This window comes from Erinaceus europaeus, chromosome 15 (assembly GCF_950295315.1).
Source record: "Erinaceus europaeus chromosome 15, mEriEur2.1, whole genome shotgun sequence".
Lineage (NCBI taxonomy): Eukaryota > Metazoa > Chordata > Mammalia > Eulipotyphla > Erinaceidae > Erinaceus > Erinaceus europaeus.
The window spans coordinates 74,381,811-74,397,334 of NC_080176.1; the positions used below are offsets into that span (position 1 = coordinate 74,381,811).

General features: G+C 46.9%; 1 protein-coding gene across 1 annotated transcript in view; it reads right to left on the reverse strand.

Moving 5' to 3' along the window:
* Positions 1-5,386: 5,386 nt before the first annotated feature.
* Positions 5,387-15,524, reverse strand: part of CPLX4 (complexin 4) — a 28,769-nt gene continuing 18,631 nt past the window's right edge. Inside the window, exon 3 of the mRNA XM_007529016.2 lies at positions 5,387-5,789. Coding sequence (XP_007529078.1) covers positions 5,562-5,789 — 228 coding nt within the window. The 3' untranslated portion in view covers positions 5,387-5,561. The remainder of the gene's footprint in view (positions 5,790-15,524) is intronic.

Genomic DNA, 15,524 nt, shown 5'->3' on the forward strand with positions numbered 1-15,524 from the left:
TTCAAGCCCCTGGTCCTCATCTATAGGGGAGAAGCTTCCCAAGTGGTGGAGCAGTGCTACATGTGTCTCCTCTCTCTTTTATTCTCTGTCTCTAGCTTTCTATCAAGGAGAGAGGCTCAAATACTCAATAGCTCCAAAGTGAAATCAACTGAAGTGTCCTTTGACAACTAAGCTCATGAACAAAACATGGTCTAGTTACAGGATACAATCATATTCAACTATAACAAAGAAGACAGATCGGCACATGCTAGAACATGTGTTCAGCTTGAAGACATTTTGCTCAATGAAATTAGGTACAAAAGGACAAAGATATTTTTTCTGTTGTTGATGTTGTCACCATGGTTACCAAGCTCCACCGCTCCAGGCTGACTTTTTTAGATAGAGAGAGAGATAGGAGGGGCCAGGTGGAAGAGCACCTGGTTGAATGCACACGTTACAACGTGCAAGGACCTAGGTTTAAGTCCCCAGTCCCCACCTGCAGGGGGAAAGCTTTGCAAGTGGTGAAGCAATGTTGCAGGTGTCTCTCTGTCTCCTTTACTCTCTATTACCTTCTTCCTTCTCGACTTCTGGCTATCTCTGTCCAATAAATAAACAAAGATAATAAAAAGATTTAAAAAGGCAAAGAAAAGAGAGAGGGAGAGAAGGAAAGATACCACAACACCAAAGTTTCACCCAGGGGAGTTGGGCAGTAGCACAGCAGGTTAAGTGCATGCGGTGCAAAGCGCAAGGACCGGTGTAAGGATCCCAGTTCGAGCCCCCAGCTCCCCACCTGCAGGGGAGTCGCTTCACAGGCAGTGAACCAGGTCTGCAAGTGTCTGTCTTTCTCTACCCCTCTCTGTCTGCCCCATCTCTCACCATTTCTCTCTCTCCTATTCAACAACGACTATAACAATAAAACAACGATGGCAACAAAAGAGAATAAATAAATTAATAAATATTTTTTAAAAAGATGTATTGGTTTTATAAAAAAAGTTTCACCCACTGTGGTGAGGGCTACACATGACTGAGGAATCATACTCCTAAGTGAGCTGGTATAGACAAGTGTTGCTCAGTCAAATTCATAGAGATGGAAAGCAAATTGGTGACTGCCAGGAGCTGAGGAGAGAGAGATGGAGACTCAGTATCCAATGGGACAGTTTATTTTTATATAAAATGATGTCAATTTCTTTTAAATTATATTTTGTATTTGTTTTATATATACATATATGGAGAGAGAGAGAGAGAGAATGAGAGACTAGAGCACTGCTCAGCTCTGATTTATGGCAGTGCTGGGTATTGAACCTGGAACCTCAGAGCCTCAGGCATGAAAGTCTTTTGCGTGACCATTATGCTGTCTCCCCAGCCTGAGTTCAAGGTTCCTGTTGGGGAAGATGAACAAGTTCTGGAGACTGATGGTGTCAGCAGTTGATCAAATTGTGTGACTGTTATTGGTGCCTCTGAACTGCATATGTAGAAGTGGTTGAAGTGGTCAATTTCATACTGTGCGTATCTTACCATGTTTAAAAGCAAAATGAAATCATCTTTAGAAAGAAAAAAACTCTAAAACTTGGTGTATTGCACCAAAGTAAAAGACTCTGGGAGTGGGGGAGGGTTCAGGTCCTGGAAGACAGAGGAGGACCTAGTGGGGTTTGAATTGTTATGTGGAAAACAAATGTTACACATGTACAAACTACTGTATTTTATTTTACTGTTGACTATAAGTCATTAATTCCCCAATAAAGAAATAAAAAAAAAAACCTCTAAACCTTTGGGAACTCTGAGGTATACTATAGCTGAATACTCAAAGTCTGATTTTTGTTCATAGTTAAAGTATTGGGAAGAAACTTTTGATTAAGGTATTCCAGACATTTCTTTTGTGACTGTAAAAAAAATTAAAAAACTGATAAATATACCCTTGTATATCTATAGCAGAGACATAATTTATTTGGTGAATATTTACTGAAAAATCAGTATTTTAAGAAGGTACAAACACATGGAAAATAATTTAATGCTCACGGATTGGAGGAATTAGAATTGTTTCAACAGATACATTACTTAAAGGTCTATACAGGTTAAACTCAGTTTTTATTAAAATTTCAATAGTAATATTCATAGAAATAGGACAAAAAAATCATGAAATTTATTTGGAAATACAACAGATTCCGGATAATAAACTATCCTGGTGAGTGAAAAAAAATGAAGTGACCTTATTGAGTTCCCTCACTTCAAACTATACTACAAAGAGATGGTAGTAAAACAACAGTGCAGTACTGAGATAAAAATAGATACAGAGACCAAATGGGACAGAACCGAGAGCCCACCAGTCAACCATAAATATCTGATCTATGACAAATGAGCCAAAACACAATGAAAGAAGAAAAGTCTCCAATGGTATTGTAAAATGGGACCTCAATAAAGCAAAGAATGGGTTAAGTGCTCACATCACAGTGCTCAAGGACCTGGGTTTAAGCCCCTGGTCCCCACCTGCAGGGGGAAAGCTTCACAAGTGGTGAAGCAGTTCTGCAGGTGTCTCTCTGTCTCCTTCCCTCTCTATCTCCTCCTCCTCTCCCAAATATCTCTGTCTATCCATAAATAAATAAAATAACAAAGAATGAAATTAGACTGCAATCAAATTCCATATAGAAAAATGTATCCAAAAAGGATTAAATTCCTGGATGCAAGATGTGAAACCATAATGTACACAGAAGCAAAGGCAGGTGATATGCCCCTGACATCAGCCTGAATGCTGTGTTTGGGGACTCGATCCCAGTGGCGAGGGACACAAAAGCAAACACACATAAATGCTACTACAAGGAACCAATGAACTTCCCTGCCCAGGAAAAGAATCTACCAGCAAAATGAAAAGATGGAAAAGCTATTTTCACATTATACTTAAGCTGATCTTTATAATATGCAAACAAGGTCAGAGATATAGTTTATCAGGTGGCTGTGTGCCTTACCACAGGAATGTGCCCAGGCACTGAGAGGAGCTCTGTTGGAATGGTGTCTCTCCTTCTTCCTCTTCTTCTTCTTCTCTTTCTGTATCTCTCTTTTAAAATTATTTATTTATTTATTTATTCCCTTCTGTTGCCCTTGTTGTATTATTGTTGTAGCTATTATTGATATTATTGTTGTTGGATAGGACAGAGAGAAATGGAGAGAGGAGGGAAGACGGGTGGCGGGAAGAAAGACAGACACCTGCAGACCTGCTTCACTGCCTGTGAAGCGACTCTCCTGTAGGTGGGGAATGGGTGGGGAGTGGGGTGGGGGGCTCGAACCGGGATCCTTACGCTGGTCCTTGCACTTTGCGCCACCTGTGCTTAACCCGCTGCGCTACCGCCTGACTCCTTATTTATTTATTTTTATTGTTATCTTTATTCATTAGATAGAGATAGTCAGAAATCAAAGGGAGGAGGTTATAGAGAGGGAAAGAGAGGGGGTCGGGTGGTAGCGAGGTGGGTTAAACGCACATGGCAGGAAGCACAGTAAGGATCCGGGTTGAAGCCCCCAGCTCCCCACCTACAGGGGTGTTGCTTCCCAAGTGGTGAAGCAGATCTGCAGGTGTCTCTGTCTTCCCCTCCTCTCTTGATTTCTCTCTGTCCTATCCAACAACGACGACATCAATAACAACAACAATGATAAAAAAAAGAGAGGGAGAGAGACAGAGAGACACCTGCAGCCCTGCTTTACCACTCACAAAGCTTTCCCCCTGGAGATGAGGACCAGGGTCTCGAACCCAGGTCCTTGAGTATTGTAACATGTGCATTCAACAAGGTGCACCACCACTTGCTTCCTTCTCTGTATCTCTTTATCTCTCTATTTGAATTAAAGGGCCTAGAAGTAGTGAATTTGTGTGTGCACAATGTCTGAGCTCTGAAACACTCACACACACACACACACACACACACACACACACACACACACCTCATAAAACTCAACAAGTCCAACAAATCATTTTTTTAAATGGGCAGAAGATGGTCTGAGAGAAAGAGTAGTAGAGGATACACAGAAACAAGTCCACAGGGAGAAACAGAGGCACAGAGAAACAGATTGCTTTAACTTCTTCGTCCTCTCTGCAGATATTCCCACGGACGTCACAAAGTTGATTATCACAAGAGCTGATGATCTTGACTATAGAATCTGTGATGATTTTCCCAGTTGCACCCTTTCCTGCCTCTAGTTTCACCCTTGAACCTCTTCATGTGGCCCCTGGGATGATGATCTGCACGTGAAGGACTGATGACACCTCTCTGTTCTGTCTCCATTTCTCTCTCATCTCCACCCACAGCCCTACTGTTGACTCTCAGCTCTGAGCTGCTCAGAGCCCAACTCAGCAGGAAGCCTCAGCAATGGCTGCGAGCCTGGTAGTGAGAGGTGGGGTGATTTTGCCTGCCCTTGACCATGCAGCCTGGCCTCATCCCATCTGTGAACGAGTTTGGCCTCATGCTAACAGGGTGAGACCTTGCCCTCAAAAGAAGGAAGTCTGTGGTGGAGTAGAGCGGTGACAGAACTGCAGAAGCTCACACATTAATTACCATGTGGAAGGATCTGGGTTCAAGCCCCTACTCTCCACCTGAAGGGAGAAACTTCACAAGAGGTGAGGCAGGTCTGTAGGTGTCTCTCTTTCTTTCTGCCTTTCTATCTCCCCTACTCCCTCTCAATTTCTCTCTGTCCTATCAAATTAAAATAAATAAATAAATTATAAATAAATAACTGGAAAAAATGCCAGGAGTGGTGGATTCCAGCAATAGCCCTGGTGGAGGGGGGTTGAGGGGTGGGGAAGGAAGTCTGTCCTGCATATCTTCAAGAAGCTATGGGTTCTTCACCATTTACAGCTGGTGTCCTTTGTTTTGTTGTTGGTGTTCGTTTGTTTTTTAATATTTTATTTATTTCTTGGATAGAGACAGAGAGAAGTTGAGAGGGACAAGGGAGATAGGGAAAAAGAGAGACACTGGCAGCACAGCTCCGGAAGCTTTCAGTTTAAGTGGAGACTGGGAGCTTGAACCAGGGTCCGTGTGCATTGTAGCATGTATGCTTAACCAGGTGTGTTACCACCCTAATCAGGTGTGTTACTTGGAGTTTCATACTTGGCCATGTTTCTCACTAAAAAGAGCTGTTTCCTAGTGCATGGTGCTGGCTAGACACGGCCTGGGGTACAAACTACTTATACATGTTTGCAGAGCTTTCTCATTGTGGCTTTTCCCACCCCCCTTCCCTCCCCTCCTCTCCCCTCCCCTCCTCTCCCCTCCCCTCCTCTCCCCTCCCCTCCTCTCCCCTCCCCTCCTCTCCCCTCCCCTCCTCTCCTCTCCTCTCCTCTCCCCTCCCCTCCCCTCTCTCCTCTTCCCTTCCCTTCCCTTCCCTTCCCTGCCCTTCCCTTCCTTGCTGTGGTTTATGGTGGTGCTAAGGATTGAACCTGGGTCCTCAGAGCCTCAGGGCATGAAAGTTTTTTGCAGAACCATTATGCTGTCTCTCCACCCCCATGGTTTTTCTCACTGTGGTCACTAAGTCTATGCAGGAGAACGAACGGTCCTGTCCACTCTGACCTGCTTCCTGCTCTTCGTTCCCTGCTCTCTGCCCGTCCCTCACATCACTGAACACTTCTGCTCTGCCGACTGCTTGATTTCCGTGAAGGTGGCCTGAGCTTTTTCTTTGATGGTGTCCAGGTCCATGTTCTGAAGGTTCTGCAGCTGCCCAAGAATGGAATCCTTATCCTCTTCCTCTTCTTGATCTTCGTCTACCATTTTCCGCAGGTCTTCGGGCAAGTCCACATCATCTCCAGCCATCTGGATCTGGTTCTCGTCCATCTCGCTCTAGATGGGAAAGCAAAAGCAGAGGTGGGTGAACCACCACAACACACAGGAGCCATTCAATACCAGGAGTAGTGGGAGGATGCAGGTCTGTGGAGGAGGGAGGAGGGAAGAGGGAGGAGGTGAGTGCAGGCTTGGCTGCCTGAGGCTGACCTGTTGAGGCTGGCACCAACAGCAGGTGATGCCTCTCACCTTCACACGGGTGGGCGGGTTTGCTGTAAGCTGGTTGCCTGTACCCACAATGGGATGTGACTGGAAAGTCCACAGCTCAACAGTAAGAACACACAACTCACTACACAGCAATTGTGCAGAGAGGGTCACAGGCTACTTAAGACTGACAGCTGACACACAGCATGGAAGTCCTGAAAGTTCCTTCTCAGCTGTCCGTCACTGGGGAGGGGTGTCCCTGTGTGTCCCCTCTGGAGAAGGCTCTAGGGCGCAGGTGTGGAGTCCAGGAGATGCCCCCATTTCTGCGAGTTGCAGGCATGTGCTGGCGGGGCCACCTGTTTCCTTTGGGCTCAGGCGGGGGTGGGGGGCAGCTGGGTCTTTGCTGGCTCTCACCTTGCACATGTCTTCTTGCACTGATGGCAGAAGTCACTCTATATTGCCACCCTGCATCAGTGGGGCCTCTCTCTCTCTCTCTCTCTCTCTCTGGCCCCACTTGTCCATCAGCTGAGGCTGCTACACTGTCAGTGAACATTCTATTTAGATCTATCTGATTATTACAATCTCCATGCATGCGGCAGCATGCTAATATTCAGAAGCCTATTGGACAAGGGAGGGAGGCTAGAGAGTGAGTGTCTGTGCTTCATCTCAGCATGCCTTGCTTCTGTGGCTCAGGTGGGTGGTCCACTGCTTTGCCATGTGTATGGCCCAGGTTCAAGCCCGGCCCCCGCTTGTTGTTAAAATTTCGGGAGGCTCTGGTCGGGCTGGCTTGCTTCACGGGCGGGTAACAGAGACGCGGAGACAACGGCTGGGCAGGGAAGCTGTATTTCTTTATTCAGGAACAACGATTCATAAACTAAGACAAACTAATCACCAAACAGAACTCTGCTGTCTCTTTGCGGCGGCACAAGCACTCCCTCTTACTCTTGAACTCAGGAACCCTCCAACTCTGGAACTCTGAAACTCTCGTACTTGAGAGCCCTCTGAAACTCTGGCACACTGGAACTCTCTCTTACTCTGTAACCCTGAAACTCTCGAACTCAGGAACTCTCGCACTCAGGAACTCTCGGACTCAGGAACCCTCTCCCGGGGTTCCTTGGGGCGGGGCCAAGCAGGCCCGGGAAATTAATTGGACTGATCCAATTCTCTTGGCGGGGGGGAGGGCTAGAACAAACCAATGTAAAGCATACGACACCCGCTACAGTGAAGGAAGCTTCGATCTCTCTTTCTCTTTCTCTCTCTGAAAGAGGTTTGTTCCTAAGAGAAAAAGCCAGTGTTTTGCCTTGCTTCTCCTTTGGAGGTGATGCTGTTCCCCCTGTGAGGAAGGGGGTATGGCCCCTCCCCAGGTGATTGAGGGGGGTCGTGAGCCTGGGCTAAGGGAAGTGCTCCCCAGTCAGCTCTCTTTCCTGTAAGTTGTTTCATAGTAAACTCTGCTGGGAAGGATGGATTGCTTTCACTTCAGGTTGATAAGTGGCTCTCTCTTCCTGCCCCTGGGATCAATTAGAACCTTCTAGAATAGTGATTCTCAAAGTGTGGTCCCAGGGTAAAACAGCAGGGTGCAGTGAATGCCATGTATCTTCCTGGAAGAAATACAAGCCCTCAGTCCCATCCATGAGCTCCTGAATGAGAAATGGGGTGGTGGTGGTGGTGGGATCAGGTGAGTCCCAGCAGACCCTGGGGTCTGAGACACCCTCTTCTGATATGTGTGTGAGACTGGGGAGTTCCACTGCAACTCAGCCTCCAGGAACTCTGCTGTGTCTGTGCTGCCCCACGACATGACTCAGTGGGCCTGACTACCCTCGCTCCTTCTGGAAGGTGGGGCTGGATCTTCCAAGGTGGAGCTAGTCTTCTGAGTTTCTGATTCTACCCACTTGCTTTGAACATTTGAGGTTGTGGTTCCTGGTGTGGCTGTTCCAGAATTCCTTGGTGCAGCCCTGGGCTGGCTGTCCCTTCACCCCTCAGGCTAAAGCACCCTTTATTTTGGATTAAGAAAGAGGAATTTGATTGTTCACACACTCTGAGGCTCTCAGATAATTTTTGCAGTTTAGTTTGTAATGGGAGGCAGACAGGGATGGGGGGGGTCAGAGAAAAGGGACAGTGATGCATGAAAGATTTAAAAAGAGAGCCCCCCCCAAAAGCAAATGCTAAGATGGATAGAAACAGACTTAAGATTCCACCTTGGGAGTCAGGTGGTAGTGCAGTAAGCTAAGCACATGTGGCACTAAGCGCAAGGACCAGAGGAAGGCTCCTGGTTCGAGCCCCCAGCTCCCCACCTGCAGGAGAGTCGCTTCACAAGCGGTGAAGCAGGTCTGCAGGTGTCTATCTTTCTCTCCCCCTCTCTGTCTTCCCCTCCTCTCTCCCTTTCTTTCTGTCCTATCCAACTACAACAACATCAATAACAACAATAATAACTACAACAATAAAACAACAAGGGCAACAAAAGGGAAAATAAATAAATATTTAAAAAAATTTTTAAAAAAGATTCCACCTCAATATGTTGTGACCAGCTCTGAAAGGGTCACCAAAGCTCATACAAGATTGAATAAGAGGGGCCAGGTGGCGATGCACTTTGTTGAGCACACACGTTACAATTCGCAAACACCCAGATGCAAGCCCCCGGTCCTCATCTGCAGGGGGAATGTTTCAGGAGTGGTGAAGCAGGGCTGCAGGTGTCTCTCTCTTCCTTTCTTTATCTCCCCCTACCCTCTCAATTTCTGGCTGTCTCTGTCCAATAAAGATATATTTTTAAAAGTTGAATAAGAGGGAGTCCGGCTGTAGCATAGCGGGTTAAGCACACATGGCGCAAAACTCGAGGACCAGCGTAAGGATCCTGGTTTGAGCCCCCAGCTCCCCACCTGCGGGGGGGTGTAGTTTCACAAGCAGTGAAGCAGGTCTGCAGGTGTCTATCTTTATCTCCCCATCTCTGTCTTCCCCTCCTCTCTCTATTTCTCTCTGTCCTATCTGGAAGCAACAATATCAACAACAATAATAATAACCACAGCAATGATAAAAATAAGGGCAACAAAAAAGGAAAAATAAATAAATTTTTTTTAAAGTTGAATAGGAGAAAAGTAGCTAATTTGATCTTTATTTACTTATCAGATAGAGAGGAGGGAAACCAAGAGGGGAGTGGGAAATAGAGAGGGAAAGATAACAAGAGTCACCTGCAGTCCTACTGCATTGATTCTGAAGCTTATCCCTGCAGGTGGGGACCATGAACTTGAACCTGGATCCTTAAACATTATAACACAGGTGTTCTATGGGATATACCACCATCTAGGCCCCCAACTTCCCAACTTGGTCATAATTGGACCATTTTGACACTGAGGCACCTGCCAAGATGCCACATAGAGTGGTGTTCAGTGCTGAGTAGAAATGGTTGTAAATGAACAGTGGTGGTCTCTCCATTCAAACTTCCAGAAGACTGGATGAAGAAGCCAGGGGACAGATATTCAGTGGAATTATACTCAGCCACTAAAAAGACCATATTGCTAAGAGGAATGATAATCAATCTGACTCTTACACTCTGGAAACTGTGATGGTTGTTAGAGGGAACAGAGAGGGGAAGTAGGGGAGTTGGGAGGAGGGCTATCTTTGGTGTGATGGCATTGGAACACTAGTAGTAGGAGTGGTATTCGTGTGTGTGTGTGTGTGTGTGTGTGTGTGTGTGTGTGTGTGTGTGTGTGATAGAGAAATAGAGTGGGAGAAAGAAACAGAGATGAGAGATACTTGCAGCACTGCTGCACCACTTGTGAAGCTTCCCTCCTGCAGGTGGGAACCAGGGCCTTGAACCCAGGTTTTTACTCATGGTAATGTGCGCACTCTACTGGGCATGCCACCACCCTGCCACAGTAATAACATTTAAAAACCTTCCAGCCAGGGTACAGTGAGTCTCCCGAGGCTTGTCCAGTTCAGAGGCTCTGTGGCTCCTGACTTTAGCTGGTCCTTTGAGAGACAGGAAACCAAAGCCTTTGTCTCAGAGATCTCTTTCCTTTCCATTGTCCTCTGTGTAGAGTGACCTCTGAATAGAAGGGCCCTGGGCACTGGCCTCGCCAAGAGAGGGGAGCCTCTCCCAGTACTAGGCCAGCCCCCCCCCCCCCCCCAAGTGCTTAGCAGATTAATTAGTTCCTCCTCTAGCTGTTGTGGGGATTAATTGGCTGGCTAATCCTCCGGGGGCTGCCTGCCAATCTTCCCTGTCTACTTGTTTCCTCACCATTACCTGTCCTGGGGATGGTGGCCATCTTTGGGATTCTGTGACAGAGAAGAGAGGAAAAGCAGACCTTCTAACCTGGCCATTTTCAGCTCCCACAATGCAGGGCATCTGCACTCACTTCTGCACCCCAAAATATGACGCCTATGACTTGAAGAGACATCTCTGGGAATTCTGCCTCACACACCCCTGCCCAGGGCTGGCAGTCAGCTCTGCAGATGCCACTAGGTTTAAACCTAGACCCAGGGGCTGTGTGGGGCTAGTGGGACAGACAGCCAGAGAGACAAGGCGGGGGGTGGGAGGGCAGTCAGCTACAGCAGTGGCTCCTGGGAGCCCATCTGCTCCTGAGGGCTCTCATGGCCCTTATCCTCCCCTCCTCCCAGCTGCTTCTACAGAAGCTTCTGAAAGATTTCTTCCTTCAAGGACTTTGAGCTTTATTTGGTCCTCATTCCACTCACTCAGAGAAGCAGAAGTGTTGGGGTTCTGCTTTGCCTCACAGCTCTCCACACCTGCTGCCAAAATGGTTCTCAAAGTGGGTTGCCCTAAAGAATCATTAAAACTGATCCTAGGAAGGGGCCAGGAGGTGACACACCTCGTAAAACACTCATATTGTGGTGCACATGGACCCGAGTTCAATCCCCTGGCCCCCACCTGCAGGGGGAAAGCTTCACAAGGGTGAAGCAGGGCTGCAGGCGTCTCTCTCCCTCTCTATCTCCCCTCCCCCTCGCAATTTCTCTCTGTCTCTATCCAATAATAAATACATTTAAAAAAAAAACTTAAAAAAAAACAAACTCCTAGGGAGTCCTGCGGTGGCGCAGCGGGTTGGTGCACATGGCGCAGAGCGCAGGGGCTGGTGTAAGGGTCCCGGTTCGAGCCCCCGGCTCCCTACCTGCAGGGGGGTCGCTTCGCAGGTGGTGAAGTGGGTCTGCAGGTGTCTATCTTTCTCTCCTGCTCTCTGTCTTCCCATCCTCTCTCCATTTCTCTCTGTCCTGTCCAACAGCGATGACAGCTATGACAATAATAACAACTACAACAAGCACAACAGCAAGGGCAACAAAATGGGAAAAAAATAGCCTAATAGCCTCCAGGAGCAGTGGATTCATAGTGCAAGCACCAAGCCCCAGCAAAATTCCTGGAGGAAAAAAAAACTGATCCTAGAGAGGCCAGGTGATGGTGCACCTGACTGAATACATGTTACAATGTGCAAAGACCCGGGTTCGAGCCCCCCCCCCCCCCCCGCTGAGGGAAAGTTTCACAAATGGTAAAATACTGCTGCATGTGTCGCTCTGTCTCTCTCCCTATCTCCCCTTCCCTCTTAATTTCTGGCTATCTCTATCAAATAAAGATAATTAAAAATTTTTAAAAACTGATCCTAGACTTTATCCTGCCATTGTTATTCTTTATAGCTGATGCCTGGTCTTTCACTGAAGGACAAGCTTGCCCCTGGATCTTAGATGAGATGAGAAACCTTCTCAATGGTTGTGATAGCAACTAGAAGCCAAGTGTCCCCACTTGTTAGATTCTACTAGGCTTGAGCCTGGTCTAAAAGCAGACACCTGGCTGTTGGCTGCTAGAAAAGTTTGTTCTTTTATTCAGTTGGCTTGTTTATTTTTTGGTCAACACAATGCCAAGTAACCAGCTAAATGAATGTCTTTCTCTTTGGTCATTTGATGTCACATGTGGCGAGGGAAGCACACAGCCACCAATGACACCTGCAGGCTGCAGCTCAGTGGGAGAGCACTTGCTTCTCAGACATGAGGTCTAAGGTTCAATCCCCGGGCCACTGAGCATGCAGGTGCACACACGAGCACAGACATAAAACAAAAACCGGGGTTGGGTAGCAGTGCACCCAGTTAAGTGCACATATTACCATGCATAAGGACCTGGGTTTGAGGCCCCTCTCCCTACCTGAAGGGGGAAGCTTCAGGACCGATGAAGTAGGTCTTCAGGGCTCTCTTTCTCTCTCTCTCTCTCCCCTACCTCTCAATCACTGTCTGTCCTATCCAATTAAAAAAAAAAAGAATAGAAAGAAAACACTGGCCACTGTGTGTGGTGGATTTGTAGTGCCAGTAATTACTCTGTTGGCAGGTGGAAAAAAGAATGATAACAAAAACCTCTCTATGGAAATTCAATGTCAGCAGTGAGCTCCGTCCCCAAATAAGAAACCATTCAAGCCAGACCCAGAGGGTCTTGAGGACCAGGCAGCCACAGACAGGTTTGTCTCTGCCCTGTCCAGTTGCTTCTGAAGGACATAACCAAGCTGACAACGCACATTCCACAGGGCATGGGTTTTCAGTCCTCTCTGTGATGTTAATACTTTTTGTTTTGGTTTGGTTTTGGCTAGAGCACTGCTTAGTTCTGGCAATTGTAGATTCTGGATCTCGAACCTGGGACTTTTCACATGCAAGTCTTGTGAGCCACCACTGTACTGTCTCCCCACTCTCTGTGCCTCTGAATCCCTCCTAAAGCTCAGTGAAATAAGCACGACCGGGTTGCACCCCTGGAGACTGACTTGGCTCCAGTGGCCTGGGTGCAGATGGGGAGTCCGGGCAGCAGAGATGTTAGACTTTCAGATGTACAACCCACGCTCTTCCTTGATGAAGGTTCCCTACCGGGGCTGTAGAAGCTCAGAGCCAACCAGGCTTTCTCCCCACAGACAGGAGTCTGACTTTTATTTGGGGAAGACTCCAGCATAGAAGTCATCCCACATTGGGGGGGGTCGGGCGGTAGTGCAGCGGGTTAAGTGCACATGGTACAAAGCACAAGGACCAGTGTAAGGATCCTGGTTCAAGCCTCCAATTCCCCCACCTGCAGGGCCATTGTTTCATAAGAAGTGAAGCAGGTCTGCAGGTGTCTATCTTTCTCTCCTCCTTTCTGTCTTCCCCTCCCCTCTCTCAATTTCTCTCTGTCCTATCCAGCAACAACAACAGCTATAACAACAATAACAACCACAACAAGGGCAACAAAATGGGAAAAATCCAGGAGCAGTAGATTTTTAGTGCTGGCACCCAGCCCCAGTGACAACCCTGGAGGCAAACAAAAAAAAAAAAAAAGAGAACTGGTGTGGTATGGAGAATCCTTCAACAAATAAAAACGGAATTACCTTATGACCCAGCAATAACACTCTTGGGCATTTATTCAAAGGACACTCAAACACTGGTTCAATGGAGCATATGCATCTCTACGTTCATAGCTGCACTGTTCACAACAGACAAAGAGCAGAAGCAGCCTCAAGTCCATCATCAGATGACTGGCTAAAGAAGTTATGGGGTATATACTCCATGGAACACTACTCTGCAATCAAAAAAGATACTGTAATCCTTGGGACAAAATGTACAGAACTTGGAGGTGATTATGCTTAATAGAAAAACAACTAAAGAAATGAAAGGCAAGTGAGATGTTTTACTCATATGTGGGGTCTAGAGAACTGATACACATAAACTAGCAAAAACAAGCAAGCAAGCAAACAAATAAACTTAAAGCAAATAAATTGTTTTTAAGACTTTGTGAGAACTATAATGGTTATCTTTGGGAGGTGGGAGGGCTGGGACACAGAAATTTGGGTGACGGGTGAAACTGTACCCTGCAGTCTTAGACCCTTGTAACCCACTATTAATCACAAATAAAAAAAAAATAAAAAGAAATTTGAGAGGAAGGAGCAAACAAAGCATGGGCATGAGGGGAGGAGAAGGGAGAGGAGACCGTCACAGTCTCCTTCCAGAAGCAGCTGCTGGGAAGCAGGGGAGCTCAGCATGGAGGAGCCCCAGAATTAGTCCCCGGAAGAAAGTGGGTGGGTAGAGAAAGGTGCTCTCTGAATCCGGATATCAAGAGGTGACTCTTACATTCAGTTCCAACAGAGCTCTAAATGGGACTTATTTCTTGACGACACTGTGAGTGGATTTTCTCCTTCCTTCCTTCCATTAATTCATCCTTCCTTCCTTCCTTCCTTCCTTCCTTCCTTCCTTCCTTCCTTCCTTACTTCCTTCCTTCCCTCATCTTTATCTGGTACAAGTGTTGCCCCCAATCCGTCCCACAAACGCCAGGTGTGACGGAACCACAGAGCTCAGCAGGGGCGCAGCATTATTCTCTAACCACTAACCCGGACTGACAACCCCCTGATAGGATTAAGGCTCATTGTGGAACTGTTTTCTCTTATTAATTTGGCTTGACTACATATACACTTGGAATTGGCGAGGGGAGAGGGGCGTGTTGGCTTTTAGAAGTCTTCTGGGGGCCTAAGTGGAGGAAATTGGACTTTGTAGTGGTCATATTTTCTACAAAACAATAACGTTGAATCTAGGCTTGTTCCAAAAAATTCAAGTAGAACTCTTACAGCAGATAAATTCATTCTGCAGTTCTGGATACTCTATTCTTTGGGTGTGGGGTTTTTTAAATTACTTATTGAATAGATTCATAGAAAAATGAAAGGGAAGGGGGAGACAGGGAGAGAGACAGACAGAGACCTGCAGCCCTGCTTCATCGCTCACGGAGCTTTCCCTCTGCAGGTGGGGACTGGAGGCTTGAACCTGGGTCCTTGCGCACTATAACGTGCTCTGGAGCTTGTGTGATACCACTTGACCCCTCCCTCTCTTAAATAATTCAACAAATCTTTTGCATTATGTGTGTATGTGTGTGCGTGAGTGTACACTCACCAGGCTCCTCTGCCCACGCTGACTTTTTAGATAGAGAAACAGAGACAGAGAGAGACACCACAGTACTGAATTTTCCCTCAGTGTTTAGAGGCTAAGGCTCAAACTGGGGATGTACACAGCAAAGCAAGTGCTTTCCCAAATGAGCTATATCGCCAGCCCTAAAGGTAAGCTTTTGTTTCTAAAGGTTATTTATTTATGGAAGAAGAGGGGAAGAGAGAGAGAACTAGAATATCACTCTGGCATATGCAATGTTGAGGATCGAACCAGGGACCTCATGCTTTCATGCTTGAAGTTCCAACATTTCACCCACTGTGGACAATGGGCCGCCAAGTAGGTTTTTGTTTGTTTGTTTGTTTTTGTTTTGTTGTTTAAATCAACTAGAGGAACAGGATGGGCTTTGGCTTTTGGAAAATTCACTCAGGTTCTGGGAAGAACAGAACTTGAGGCCAAAAGACGACTCCAGAGCTTGTGCAGAAGCAGAAGTCGCCTGCCTTTGGGGCATGATAACATGTGTGCTTTACAGGACCGGCTACCACCTGGTCTGTGGCTATAGTCTCTCCCTCTCTCTGGTTTTCTCTTTATCAGAATAAGAAGTGGCCTGAGGAGACGAAAAAAACAAGCAAGAAGGGGGGTCGGGAGGTAGCGCAGCCGGTTAAGCGCACGTGGCGCAAAGCACAAGGACCGGCATAAGGATCCCGGTTGGAGGCCCCC